The sequence below is a fragment of the Macrotis lagotis genome, chromosome 2 (assembly GCF_037893015.1).
Source record: "Macrotis lagotis isolate mMagLag1 chromosome 2, bilby.v1.9.chrom.fasta, whole genome shotgun sequence".
Lineage (NCBI taxonomy): Eukaryota > Metazoa > Chordata > Mammalia > Peramelemorphia > Peramelidae > Macrotis > Macrotis lagotis.
This window is the reverse complement of record NC_133659.1, coordinates 342,098,558-342,113,245: the sequence shown is the minus strand read 5'-3', so window position 1 is coordinate 342,113,245 and position 14,688 is coordinate 342,098,558. Positions and strand designations below refer to the sequence as shown.

The following is a 14,688-nucleotide window of genomic DNA, read 5'->3' as shown; positions in this document are numbered from 1 at the left end:
ACACTAGTGTTCTTAGGGGGGCTTTCTCCATCAGGGATGGCCCCCTACCTCCTCTGCACTGTGAGGGGATGGAGAGCTTCTTCTTTGGGGCACACTCTGTCTTCATTGGACAGTAAGGGGGGGCTGGCTGGGGGGGGTCACATAATGTGACCTTGGGCCTGCTCTGCCTTATCAAATGAAGCTCTGAGCTGGACTCTTGCTTAGGTCCCTTCCCTGCAGTTCATGCCCCTGGGCTGGCTTCCAGGGCCATAGAAGGTCTGGGGCTCTGGCTTCACGATGAAACCCAAGCAGCCTCTACCATCTTCTCTTCTGTGAGCTGCTAATCCCTCTCCTTCATCTGGAGACAGGCCCAAGGGCACCACCCAATACACCAAGTGACCCTCTCCCTTGGGCTCTGTTTCCTAGACCATTTTCATGTTAAGTGGGCAGGGAAAGGCTGTTAGCTCCATTCTCAGACCAAGAGTCCAGCCTGACCACCCCCAGCTGGAAACTCCTTCACCAGAAATAAATCACTGTTGAGAAAAAAAAAAAGCATTCTAGCTGTGTCTGATGGAATAGGCCTCATTCTGTACCCCATTTTTACCAAGAGAAATGGCATTTCTGCCCTCGTACTGTTTGCTGAGGGCACAACAGTATAAGTGGCCTTGGGCTCCAGAAGCCCATGCCAGGGGCTTCTATTGAGATTCTCCATCACCAGCTGCACACCTTGCCTACTGTCCTCCTCTGGGCCTGCTTCTGTCTCCGCCATCCTGAGACTTGGTCTGGACTCCCAGCAGACCCAGGAGGCCCACAAGAGCTGGGGGGAATGATGACAGGTCTCCTTAAGGTGGAAGGGTAGGGCAGAATCTGCCCTGAGGTGGTGGCAGGATGCCCCGCCTGGTGATGCCTACCTGGTGATGCCCCACCCTGTGATGCCCCACCTGGTTCTTTGCTCCAAGCAGGCTCCATGTGACACTGATAATATTCTGGGAGTATTTTTTGAAATATTAATCTTTTATAATAGGCCAGTGTCTGTACTCTTGCTTCTGGCTGTAATTAATAATTTACTTGGGATTTTTAGTAAAAGCTAGACATTGCCTCAGCTTGTTGGCTTTTATCCACCAATCCCATTAATTTCGGGGGGGGGGGAGCAGGAGAGGGTGGGGCAGCTTGGGAACTGGAGGGGAGGAGCAATGCTGTTTCTGGCCCCTAAGCAGGCCCCCAGACCCAGGGATTCTGGAGGAGAGGGGAGAGAGAGAGTTTGGGGGGGTAGAGTTTCAGAAAAGTCTTAATGCAGAAGATAGTGCCTGACCAGCATCTTGAAAGAAAGGGAAAATCTGCAAGGCTCCAGGAAGGAGGGAATGCATTCTAGGCAAGAGGGCCTGGCCAGGGCAAAAGCACAGAGGTGGGAGAGGAATAGAAAAAAGTTTAGTTTGACAGGAATGTTGCAGGGAGGCTGGAAAGTGAGGCCAGGAAGTCTTCCTTCTGGGAATGGAGACAGTTTTCTGGGGGCTCAGCCTATCCAAGAACAGAGATGTTAGGACTCCAGCTAGGAGGGAGCCAAGATCCAAGGGAAGAAAGGTAGGGTCAGGACAGGAGGGAGGAACCCCAGGATGGGGATGTCCTGGTGAGAGGAACTATCCTGTCTGGGTGGCCTCCTCCCAAGGTTCTGTCTTCCCACTGTTCTTTCCCCAAAGTTTGCCTGTGGTACCAATTTCCATGTCTCTGTAGATGATTCCCAAGTTGATCTGGGTCCCAGCTCCCATCCTGCCCACTAGACATTGCCATCTGGCCATCAATGTGGCCAAGGTTGAACTCATCCACCTCTCAGTTTCTCAGATAACCCTGACTTTCCAGACCTCTCCAGTCATGTGGACAGGTCTAGGGCCATTCAGTCACCAAGGCCTGTGGATTCTTTCTCGGCCTAGCACCTGTCTCTTCGTACACACCTGGCCACTCCCTGGGGAGACCTCTGTCTCCTGTCCCTTGGGTTATTGCAGAGGCTTCTTGATCTCCAACATACTCACTACTTCCAGCAGTCTCTCCTCTCTCCAATCTACCTTTTCCTCACCTGTTGAAATGAGCTTTCTGATACCTGGGTCAACTAGGGAAGGGTGTCAGCAGGAGTGTTGGCCTGGGGAGGTGGGATGCCAGGGAGCACCTGAGAGCATCAGTGTCCTCATCTGTAAAATGGAATCAGATTTCGCAGAGTCACTGCAAGGAAAGGTAGACATGTGCCTGTACGCACTAGGCAATTAATCCAAGTTTACTCCCTTCCAAGCCCTGCCCGACCCAACACACAAGCCTCTGTTCCAACCAGCTGGTTCCCTCAGGACTGGGGGCTCCCCTCCCTCTGTTCAGAAGGCTGTCCTGCTTTACCTTCATCCGGGGGACCAATCCCTAGCAACTGCTTCTCACAGCTGCTGGGTCATCACGTTCTTGGGACTGATTTGGTGGTGCCTCCTCTTCCCCCCAGAGCTCTTGATTAAAAAAAAAAAAACCCACCTTTTTGGACCAGGCCAAGTGGGGCCTGGAAATTTAGCACCTTCCCTGTAATGAGAGACTCTGAGAGAAAGGGTGCTAAGGGGAAACGAGCTTCCCAAAGTCACCCAGTCAGCTTGAACCCTAACTCCCAAACCCCAGTTTTTGGTGTCACAGGATCACGGAATTTTGAGAGTTGAGGGGATCTAACCCCTATAAAAAGGGGAGATAGTGAGCTCTCTGAGGGCAGGACTCTTTTTTTTCCTTTGCTTCTTCTTGTGTCTCCAAGAGCACATTGTCAGCCAGGGCTGTCAGCCAGATCCCCGTGTCTGCCAGGGACCTCCTGCCATGGTGACACCCAGTCATTAACAAAGCAGTCCTGGGCCTCTTGTCCTGAATTCTCATCGAATCCGCATCTTTTCCACAGGACTTGGGGGCCATGTTTTCTCAGAACTTTGCTAAGGTTTAGGTAAACTGTCTGCAGCAGTCCCTTCATCCGCCCGTTGAGCAGGCCTGTCAGCAAGGAGAAGGACCGTAGTCTGGGAGTCCTGTGCTTGCTGCAGCCAGGTCGGCTCTGGCCTCACTTGGTCTGTGCTTGCAGCCCTCTCACCAATGCTTGCTTCTGGAGTGTCCTCAGGACTCCAAGGCAGGCTCACTGGCCTTGGCTTTTTAGGCTTTTCCCTTCTCCCTCCTGTCTCCTATGACCTTTCACATAATCTAGGCTGGCTGTCTCCCTTGTCTCCCGGCACCTCTCCCTACAGACGTGGCTTTACCCTTGATACAGTTTTGTACCTTGAAATGACTTTGTACTTAATCCAGTTCATTTTTGGTACTACCCCTTGGTCATATAGAGGCATCTGAAGGCAGGGATTGTTTTTGGCCTTTGTGTCCTCAGAACCCAGCTCTGTGGTCAACCTGGGCCAAGCACCTGAAAAATGCCAGTTAAATAGAACACCATCTGTCCAAAGGCAGGCGATGGAGTGGGGGTGGGGTGGGGAGAGAGACAGAGATAGGACAGACAGAGAGAAAGAAATGGAGAGACAGGCTAATTGACAGAAGGAGAGAGAAGCATGTGTGAGAAACTGGTAGTAGGCCATCAGGCCTGGAATGGAAAGGAGGCAAAGGGGAAAGTTAGGTGGGCAGAGGCAGACTGTGGCAGGCCCTAGAGATTTGCTTCTGGGGGCCACAGCGAGCCATTGAAGAGGCAGGGCAGTGGTGAGGTGATCGGCTAATGTGGCCACTGTGGAAAATGTTGGGGCAAGGAGCCTAGAGGCAGACCTAGGAGGGGGCTTTAGAAAGGGGCCAAAGTAGTGCCCTCTGTGCTGCTTCTGCCCAGAGGGAGGGAGCAGGATAGGAGGAAAGGACAGTCTCACCGAGGAGGTAGTGTTTGACTTTCCTGTGTTTTCTTTGTTGGTTTGGGCTTTCAAAGCTCCAGAGTGAGGTCTCAAATGGGAGGCACTTCAGGAGGTCCCCTGGACTGATAGAGGTAAATGATGGGGCCTTCAGTGTCAGGCCCAGGCCCTGAGCAGGAGGTGATGTCTCATGGGAGTCTCTGGCCCCCTTCCCAGATGCTCTCTGTGGTCTGGCTCATGACTGTCAGTGAAACCAAGGGGATTGGGGTGACAGGGCACTTTCTAGGAGGCCCATCCAAAGGTTGGCCACCAAATGAGACTGGAACCCAAGACCGCACATTGGGAGCAGGTGTGTGAGTGAGTAAGTGTGTGTTTGTATATGTGATAATGTGTCTACCATCTGCCCCCTAGGAACCCCATGGTTTGGGAGCTGGGAGGGATTCCCCCAGCCAGAGCTGGCCTTCCCCAGGAAGGTCCTGAGCATTTCTGGCTGGTCTGTGCCTCTGTGGGTGGCTGGCAGAGCTGCCTGCACTCTTGGTCAGAGATGAAGTAGAGCGGGAGCCCCCAGTTTCAGAGATGGGGTGAAGACCAGACCTGTAAGACCTGTGGCCACTCTCCCTGTCTGGACCTCCATTTCACAGTCTGGGGGCTTTGGCCTCTCAGCCCTCTTTGTCCAAAGCCAGAGTTTTAACTTGGGCTCCACAGCCTCCCAAGAGCCCCTTTGAGAGGTTCTAGGAGATCCTTGAACTTAGGTGGAAAATTCCATCTTTCCTTCCCTAGTTCCTAAATGAAGTTTAGCATTGCTTTCAATTAATTAGAAATGTGGCTCTGCTGAGAGTTCACAGACTTCACCAGTGGGGCCAGTACTCACAGAAAGGACTAAGTCTTTGCTCAATTAATCACTGCCTACTCCGTTCCTGAAGAGTGCAATGATCTGAAATAGAATGAATGGAGTCTGTGTATTCCTGGTTAAGAACAAATCACAATCACCCCACAATTTCTTCCTCTTTCTTTTTAAAAAAAATTTTTTTATTTGTTTTTCCAGCTGCATGCAATAGTAGTTTTCATCAATCATTTTTTTGTTTTGTTTTGTTTTTAGGTTTTTTGCAAGGCAAATGGGGTTAAGTGGCTTGCGCAAGGCCACACAGCTAGGTAATTATTAAGTGTCTGAGATTGGATTTGAACCCAGGCACTACTGACTCCAGGGCCGGTGCTTTATCCACTGCACCACCTAGCCACCCCCATCAATCATTTAAAAAAAATTATTTAATGCAGTGGGGTTAAATGGCTTGCCCAAGGCCATACAGCTAGGTCATTATGAAATGTCTGAGGCTGGATTTGAACTCAGTCTTCCTGACTCCAGGGCCGGTGCTCTATCCACTATGCCACCTAGCTGCCCCTCCTCATCAGTCATTTTTGGTAAGGTTTTGAGTTTTCCATTTTTTCCCTCCCCCTTACAGAAAGCCAGCTAACAGAGGTTCTCTACACGTGTAATTATGCTAAATATAGATCCATACTAATCATGTTGTGAAAGAAGAATCACGTTCAAACAGAAGGAAAACCATCAGAGAGAAAGAAATCTACATAATATGTAAGCCAACTTGTAAAAAGTGAGGACAGTAAGCTTTGGGATGCTTTTCAGCATCATATTGCTTCTCTGAATATGGACAGTATTTTCCACTGCTGAAATGATCAAGTCCATCAAAGTTTCCATCCTGGAATTCTTTTTTTTTTTAATTTTGAAATTTTTATTTTATTTTTTTAATTATTTTATTTGTTTTCCAATTATATGTAATAGTAGTTTCTACCAATCATTTGTTTTGCGAGGTTTTGAATTTTACAATTTCCCCCCTCCCCCCCCCAAAAGAAGGCAATCTGATATAGTGGGGGCTTTTTTTAGATTGGTTGGTTGTTTTTGGAGCAGCTAAGTGGCCTAGTGGATAAAGCACCGGCCCTGGAGTCAGGAGGACCTGGGTTCAAATGTGGTCTCAGACACTTAATAATGACCTAGCTGTGTGGCCTTGGGCAAACCACTTAACTCCATTGCCTTACAAAAACCTAATAAAAAAAATTCAACTAGATTGGTTGTTTTTTTTGCAAGGCAATGGGGTTAAGTGACTTGCCGAAGGCCACATAGCTAGGTCATTATTAAGTGTCTGAGGCCGGATTTGAACTCAGGTCCTCCTGACTCCAGGGCTGGTGCTCTATCTACTGCACCACCTAGCTGCTCCTTGCATTCCTTTTAATCTTGGTTGCATTGGTTTTGTTTGCAAAACCTTTTTACTGTAATGTAATCAAAATGATCAATTTGGTCTTTTATAATATTCTCTATCTCTTCTTTGATTATAAACTGCATCCTTTTCCACAAGATCTGACAGATAAGCTATTCCTTCTTCTTCTAATTGAATTATGATAGCACCTTTATTGTCTAAATCCTATACCCATTTCAACCTTATCTTGATATAGGGCTCAGTTTCTTTCTCTTTTTTGGGGGGGCGGTTCTCAAGGCAATGATGACTTGCCCAGAGTTTTAATTATTAAGTGTCTGAGGCTGGATTTGAACTTGGATACTCCTGACTCCAGGGCCGGTGATCTATCCACTGTGCCACCCTGCTGCCCCTAATTTCTTCCACTTCAAAAGTTAGGACCCTAAGGGCCTTACAACTCTAAATCTGATCCTAAGACCCCATCTTCTCCTCCTCCTGACTGTTATCCAAATTCTCCCTTCTCCTTGCCTCACTCCCCTCTTTAAACCCAGGGAGGGCATGGCCTCCCTCTTTTCTCTCTGGGTAGACCCCCTGCCTCTGCCCCTACCCCTGCCTGCAGCCTCACAGAAGACCCAGAACAGGCTCCATGGGGTGGAATTTCTCCAGGTCAAACAGACCTATCCCTTCTGTTGTAGTCTGACTTCTCACTTACTCATAGTATGCAGAAACGTCTGGGATGTGTAATAAGCACATCTTCCCTTGCCCAGCTCACAGAAAGTAGGGCACCCCCTCCTGCCATGCCTGGGGGGGGCAACCTTTGCCGCGACTCAGCCCCGTCCCTGTCCTAACGACAGGAGGTATTTTTAAGAGGCCATCTGCAGGATACCATCTCCTGGGATCCAGAGCTGTTCCTCCCTGGCAGTGCCAGTGCCAGCCTCTCCCACAGGCTGTCATCTGTTTCCTTGGGGGCTTTCTCTGTGCCCCTCCCAGCAGCCTTAGGGAATCTCCCCAGGCCTTCCCCATGGGGCTCAGCCCCAGCTCCCATGGGGAACTCACATGATCCTTCAGAGGAGTCCAGAAGGTGACCACAGCTCCAAGAAGTCTGGCTGGGACGACCCAGCCCCTCCCCCTCCTCTGGCTGCGGGTGTTTGGCTGAGCCCTGCCTGCCAGCAGCCGAGAATGGGCCTTGGGTTCTGTCAGGAGAATTCTGTTGCTTCATACCAGGGGGAGGGGATCCTGGCAGGGTGGGCTGTGGGGGAGCTCCCTTGGGTGCTCAGAGCGTGACTGAGGATGGTAGAGCTGTTGGCTCCCTAGCAGGCTTCAGTGGGCCAGTGCCCTCGGGCTGTGTGGCCCTGGGGGGAGATACCCCCTCCTCAGACTCTGCTCTCCTGTTTTCCTCCAGGCCGGTCCGGGGTCTCTCATCATGGCTGCTGGAGTCCAGGACTATAACCGGACAGAATTCGATCGACTGAACGAGATCAAAGGGCATCTGGAAATTGCCTTGTTGGAAAAGCACTTTCTGCGTAAGTCCCAGAAAGGGCCTGGGACAGTGGGGCAGGGGGCTTTGAGGTGGAGCTTTGTGTGTGTGGGGGCATCCTTGGTGATCCTGAGCCTCCTGGCTGGGAGAGAGCTCTAAACCCCCCAAGCCCACATTCCCAACCCCACAGCAAGGTAACTTGCTGAGGCTCCAGAGCCCACAGGAGGGGCTTTTTAAGGAGAAAGCTTCTGGGTCCACTGAGGTGGCTCACGAGAGGTGCCAGGCAGGTTTTCTGTCACATGTCTGAGACAAGGTTCTTGAGAAACTGGCTCGGGGGAGGCTGTGGACGGGCACGCACAGCTTCAGAAGCTTCATCCTCAAGGGGGTCCCAGCATCGGACAGAGGCTACCCTTCAGGATCTGGGACTCTGACCTCCCCTCTCCAAAGCAAAGCCTGATCCTGAGTTTTAGCCACCATCCTGTATCTCTCTGGCTAAAGTTCATCCTCTACAGGCTGAGCCATCCCCACTGAAGTACCCCAGAGTCTCACAAGAGCCTGACCAACCTGGGGACGGCCTGCCAGAAGGGCCTCCTGTACACCAGGAATAGACAAAGAGGGAATCTGCTCCTCCCGGGACAGTAATAGTCTGATTGTGGGGGCCTCCTGCCTCCAAACCATCCTCTCCATAAGATCCTTGCCCCCATTCACATAACTTTAGGATCTCCCATAGCAGAGTTGGGGTGGGGGGAGGACTTCGGAGAGGGCAGTGAGTGAACTTTGACAAACGTGTAAACCGAAGTAATTCTGAGCATGGAATCATTTATTAACAGGGGCATGGTAACCTGTAATTCTGAAAGATCTTGAGTTCACTAGGGAGACAGGAATCAACACCTTCCATCACTGGCCTGGAGCAAGCTGTGCCTTAGATCCATATGTGCCCTCCTTCTGATTGGCCTGAGAGTCATCATGGGCACCACCTGGCATGGGTGGCCATGCCCTTTCTGATCCTCAGGGAGGGCCTGGCTAGAAAACACAAGCAGGCTCAGTCTGGCCCCGCTCATTAATCTCCCCCACTCATCCTAACTTTGATGGGAAGGCAAGACCAGGAGATCGACCTTTGGAGGAACCCAGGCCGGGCTGGTTCTGTGGGGTACATAGAAGTGTGGACAGACTGGAGGGCCCCTCTTGGGGCTGGCTAAAGCAGCAAGTGTCCTGGCAATCTGGAGTGATCCCATTCCTCAATCTGGCCTTCAGAAATGGGGTCTGACCAAGAGAGGAGGAGGATGGGGCCAAGGGGTGCTGGTTCTTAAATAACACAGCGTACACAGTCTCCCTTCTCCAAATAGGTTCATTTTACAGAGAACAAAACTAGGGCTAGAGAAGGAAGTGATTCAGTCAACTAGTGAGGGAGTTGGGCAAGGCTGGGACCCCAGGCTCCCGGAGCAATGGAGGGATGACCTCACCTTCTCTCTCCCTTCAGAGCTGGGTGCTCAGTGGGTGGAGCCTTGAGCCCCAAGGCAGGAAGATCCAAGACCTACCTCGCAGGTTTGCCACCTCAGATGCAGGGCAAAAGCTACTGAACCTCTGTCTGCCTCAGTTTCCTCACTCGTAAAATGGGGATAATAGGAGCCCAGGGTGGTTGTGGGGATCAGATAAGACAGAAATGTTATTTTTAATGGGTGTGGGCACTCCTTCCTGGGACTGCGTCTGTGGCTCTCTCCATGACTTGTGACTCAGCCCTGAGACCAAGAAGAGCTGGCCTGGGCTCCTTTCCCTGAGCCTTACGTGTCTCCAGCCTGTCCCCAAGGTGTCCCTGGCCTGGTCTCCAGACTTACTCTCCAGGCAGAGCAGGATAGGGCTGGTCTTTGTCTCTGTCTAATCAGCCCCCAGGAGAGGGCCAGGCCAACTTCCTAAGAGAAGACCCATCACAAAGAGGAATGAGAAGCCCTAGGACATAATGAGCTCCCTATCCCTGGAAACATCTAAGCACAGTCTGGGGGACCTGCTGGGATGCCCAACCCAGAGCTGCCCTCCCTGTGATTCTAATAGGGATGTGGAGGATGGGGCCTATTTCTTAGGAGGTGGATGTTGTTGCTCCCTAAGTGGAATGTGGGGGACCCAAAGGAAGTGGGGAGCATTGGGACAACTCATTGTAAAGGAGCCCAGGAGTGAACCTGAGGTCCAGTGTGTCCAGGAAGCATCTCTGAGGGGCCCAATGAGATGTATCCCCTGCTGCGCCCCACTTCCCCTGGAGCTCTGCCAGGCTGCACTTGATGACTCCCTAGTCCTTTTCTCTCATTGGTGTCCTGGGAGCTTGGCCTTCCCAAAAGCTGCTGCTCCAATACCTGCTATCTAGGACTCTCCTTCTGGTGCCAGTGGAGAGCTTCTGCCCTGGGGTCCCTGTTCCTGCCTTGGGTTTAGCAGAGCGGCTCAAAACCCTGATGGTCCAGGCCCCCCAACTGGCTGAACACTAAGCTGAAGCAGATTTTTAAGTGCCAAGCCACATGTGCATGGGGAGGCCAGGGTTGGGGGTTCTCACTCTTTGTGGGGCTGGGCATTTTTTGTTTTTCTACTCTTGTGTTTGGGGGAAACTGACCCAAAGCCTAAGCTTCTCTTGACTCCCATGTGGTCTGATGGAGGCAATGCACTTCACTATGGGCTTTGAACCCTGATAGTTGGGGGGGGGGCGCCAGGTCTGCAGAACAGCATGGTCTCCTTGGTTCAAGTACAAAGGGGCGTGGGAGCCAGACTCGAGTAGGCACTTGTATTTCACCCTCGTAGAACAGGGAGCCACTGACGCTTCTGGAGTGGGAGAGAGGCTTCTGTCCAGGGGGGTTGGCAGCACAGACCCTGTGAGAGCAAGGCAGTAGGGGGCCAGGAAGCTCCAGTCTGCAGGGGCCCAGTTTGTACTGCTGGGGCTCAAGGACCCCAGAGTGCATCTGGGTGTGAGTGAGGCGGAGGGATGACCCCCCTTCTCAGTCATCAGCTGCACAAACCTGTACCCACCTGGGGGCTCCAGTAGGGAGGTGTGAGGGCAGTGCGTTGGGAGAAGAGCCCCCATCTTGTGCCAGAGCCAGGCAGCAGACATTGCAGGGGTGCATGCCTCAGTTTCCCCTTGGACTCAAGAGACTGCCTTCATCATTTCAGACAGACATAGAGAAGAGCCCCAGGATTACTAAATCCCATCGCGCAGGTGACTTTGGGTCAGCCAGGGCTAGTGTGTGGCAGGCTTACTGGGGGTGTGGAACCGGATCAGGGGGCTGGGAGTCAGAGATTGGGGTCCTAGCTGGGACCCCTGGAGGAAGGGGAGAGGCAGCCCTGTCAGCTAAGCTCATCAAGCATTTCTTCAAGGTGGCTAGGTAGAGCAGTGGATGATGTACAGGACCCAGAAGCAGGTAGACCTAAGTTTAAATCCAGCCTTAGACACTTACTAGTTGTGTGACTTCAGGCAGGTCACTTCCCTCTGCCTCAACTTTAAGATGGGAATTATCAAATCATTATCAGTGATTCAGTAACAGGATTGAGAGGATGACATTGTACAGTGCTTTGCCAAATTCTCTGAGCTTTAAAGCCGTGCTCATGCCCAAGTCTCCAAGGCCATGGGAACAGGGAGAGCAGCACAGGGCCTGAGGACTTCACCCAGATGTCCCTGGGCCCCTTCCCCTTCGTAGGAGACCACTGTACTCTTTAATATTTAATAAGTGAAGGAAAAGCATCGCCAGCTATTATTTCTTCTCCCCTGAAGGATAATGTGCTAATCTCCTTCGGGGGGGGGGGGCAAAGATAATGGAAGAGAATGTCAGATTGGGGGCAGGGCTGAGGACATGGAGCGTCCAGAATGGAAGGAGAGAGAGCTGTGGAACTGGAAAGGTCAGGGGTGGGAGGAAGTTCAGGATGGGGGGGTTCGGAGCTGGGAGGGGTCTCAGAACAGGGATGTCATTCGGCATCTCACCCCCTTGTATCTGATGGAAAAGCAGACTGTCCCTCCCCCAGGATTGGCCTTTATCTGCACCTCATTCTTATCTGTGGGGACGGGGTGTGCTGGAGGTCATGGGTGTTGAGCTCATCATGTTGTCACTTTTTGACATGTCTTTCTCTTTGGCATGTGGTTATTCCAGGATCTAAAGCATGGCCTGGGCCGGGTTCAAGTGGATCCGGGTGGAAGCCAAAGAGAGGGAAAGGCAGTTGTGACCGCTGGGTTTTAAAGTGCTCCAGAGAGATGGTCGAGGTGGGGAGGTCAACACGGGCCCCCAAAGCCCCTGGCATCCTGGGTTTTGAGCCAGAAAGAACTTGGGAAAGGATGAATTCCAGTCCTCACTTTGTAGGTGAGGAAACTGAGGTCCAGAGAGACTTGGTTCCACAGATAAGAAAGGTGGAGATTTGAACCCAGGCCTAGCATTCAAAACCAAGTGTTCTTTTTTTAAAATGTTTTTCAAGTGGTCTTTATTTAAGTTGGTTTTTCTCAATTACATGTAAACAAATTTATTTACCATTCTTTTTTTAGTTTCTTTTTTTCATTTTTTACAAATTTTAACATCCAAATTCTCTCCTTCCTCTCTACCCCCCCCATATTAGCCATGTTATGAAAGAAAACGCAGACCACAAAATTCCATGAAAAAAAAAGTAAAAAACATGCTTTGGTTTACCCTCAGATGATGATGCCACTCTCTCTCTCTCTCTCTCTCTCTCTCTCTCTGGACCTGAGGGGCGGCTAGGTGGCGTAGTGGGTAAAGCATCGGCCTTGGACTCAGGAGTACCTGGGTTCAAATCCAGTCTCAGACACTTAATAATGACCTAGCTGTGTAGCTTTGGGCAAGCCACTTAACTCCATTTGCCTTGCAAAAACTTTAAAAAAAAAAAAAGAACTGGACCTGTGCTGATGTTGTCCCTGGGGTCACCTGGGGCCAGGAATGGGATGGCCAGCCCCAGAGAACCAGCTCTGCCACCACCACCCCCCCCTTTGGGTGGGGCTGCGGAAAAAGCTGGAAAGTTGGTTACCCTCCCCAGAGGGATCGGTTAGCAAATGCTCTTGGAATTGAATTCCCATCTGCCTATTGCCCTGTTCAGCTTCCAGATCTAGAATCTGGGCCATTGGGTGGCCCAAATAGAGTCCAAGGTCCCTACCAGGCTGACCTTTCCTTTCCTCAGGGGACCCCTTGTTTTAAGGTCACCTCATTGGGTCCTGGGGCATCAGGGGGCTTAGTGACTGGCCTTGGGGGCCCAGGCTTCCTTCTCTTTGTGAGCAGGGATACACCTCACCTCCTGAGTTTGCTTGTCTGGGGCCCCCAACAGAAGCACCAGGTGATGGGGCAGGGTCTCTTCCAGAGGGGAGCCGGCTTTGGCTTGGCTGCCCCAAGTTGGGCCTGGCATTGTTTAGTAACCAGTTGTAACTCCTGCGAAAGGGAGGGGAAGGGGCTGCCACGATTGTCCCCATTTTACTGATGAGGAAACCAAGCCTCTTCACGCTGAAGCGACCTGCCCCCAGTCACTCAGCTGGTGAATAATGAGACCCTGCGTGGAACCTGGTCTCCTGCCTGTGCAGATTCGATTCCTCTTTCCTATTGGAGGGGTCTTGTCTCTTAAAAGACACATCCAAAAGGGTGGTCCTAATAGTCCCTTCACCTTCCTTCCTGGGCGGGACTCCCTGGCCCCCAAGGGCTCCCATTCTCTTGGGGGGAGCTAGAAGGTCAGGGGCATGGGGGAGGCACCTGGGGAGGCACAGTCAGGAAGCAGATGAGATTGGCCTTGTCTCCAGGACTTGCTCCATTCTCTTGTGGGAGACAGTGGGGTTCAGGTGCATTGGAGGAACAAGCCTCTTCCCTCTAGAATTGGTGGAGAATGAGAACTATGGCCTTGGCTGGAGGTGCCAGGGCCCCTGGAGGCCACAGAGGCTCTGGAGGGTCAGAGCTGCCCTCCTTTGCCCAGGATCCACAGGGACTGAGCCCCCTCTCCCTGCACCTCCCCAGCTCTACCGCCAGCTTGGAAGAAAGGCATTTGATTTAAGAATTATCACTTGACTTTTATTTTTGGCCGGCGCTGGGCACGTTGAATCTTGTGCCAAGAGGATTCCTTCGTAAGCGTTCGCCTTTAACAGCTTTAAAAATAACTGCGAGCTCTGTCTCCACTCCCAATTACTCTCCCTTCAAAGTGGCATTGTTGGGAGGGAGGCGAGGGGGAGAGTGGGCCTCACGGACCCCACAGAGGGGGCAGGTGGTGGGTCTGGGTGCAAATCATCCACCTGCTCCTGGGACCCTTCTCTTCGGGCCTCTGTCTTTTGTGATGGGCCCTGAGCTCCAGAGCTCTGGGACCCCCTGCTCCCTGCTCCCATGACCTCCCTGCTTAGCAGGAGCCCCTGATCCAGTTGGGCATCAGAGACAAGTTTAAGGTCTAAGCAGGGTACCAGGGGACACTTCCAGGCCCTTAAGGGAAGGAAGTGGCAAGGTAGAAGGGGTCTGCTTTGTACACGTGGTCTGGGAGAAGGCCAGAGAGACCCAGGAGGGGGCCAGATCAGAGTGGACCCTGGAGTTGACTGCAGCTGGAGCCAGAGGGGAACACCATCCTCCTTCCAATGAGCTCTGCCCAGCTGCGTCCTGAGGCCACGGACTGGGGAGTCCTTGGAGGAGCCAGAGCAGCGCTTCCCAGAGTTATGAACTAGGAAGCTCCCCTTCATCAATAAAAAAGTGCAGGTCCAAACCAGCCGAGACTTTCCCTCACGGGCTGGCCGTGGGAAGCGGGGTCCATGGGGACGTTATTGGTGGCGCTGTGAGCAGGCCCAAGCATTATGGAGAATAAGTGGGCAAATGACATGCCACTGGGTCTGTACCCTTTGCCCAGAGATCCCCTTGCTCAGTGTAAACCCCAAGGAGGGAAAAACATCAGATGGTCAAGTCGGCCTCCCAGATCCTGAGAACAGCAGGCGCCTGGGCATGTCTAGCCAGGGTGAGCTTTGGCACCCCCTGTACCCCTTCAGCCAGTCTGGGAGCTTTGGGGGAGTGGGTTCTGTCTCCTGTCAACTCTTCATGCTATTAGGAAAATTGTCTTGACCTCAAGTGTCACCCAAAAGGGGCCCCCGCGAGCTCTTGGCACACCTCTGAACTAATTTGGGCTCCCAGACCACTGTCCTGTAGGGGCAGGCCGAGTACCCCCTGGCAGGCTAGGGAGGGCACCGTGGGCAGAGCTGCTGGAGGGTGCC

General features: G+C 52.2%; 1 protein-coding gene across 6 annotated transcripts in view; it reads left to right on the top strand.

Moving 5' to 3' along the window:
• The window catches only part of GRAMD4 (GRAM domain containing 4), a 69,343-nt gene that overhangs the window by 37,896 nt on the left and 16,759 nt on the right, over positions 1 to 14,688 (top strand). For all 6 annotated transcript variants that reach the window (XM_074227267.1, XM_074227270.1, XM_074227268.1 and 3 more), the window contains exon 3: positions 7,422 to 7,542. In XM_074227267.1, the coding sequence (XP_074083368.1) occupies positions 7,422 to 7,542 (121 nt within the window). The remainder of the gene's footprint in view (positions 1 to 7,421; positions 7,543 to 14,688) is intronic.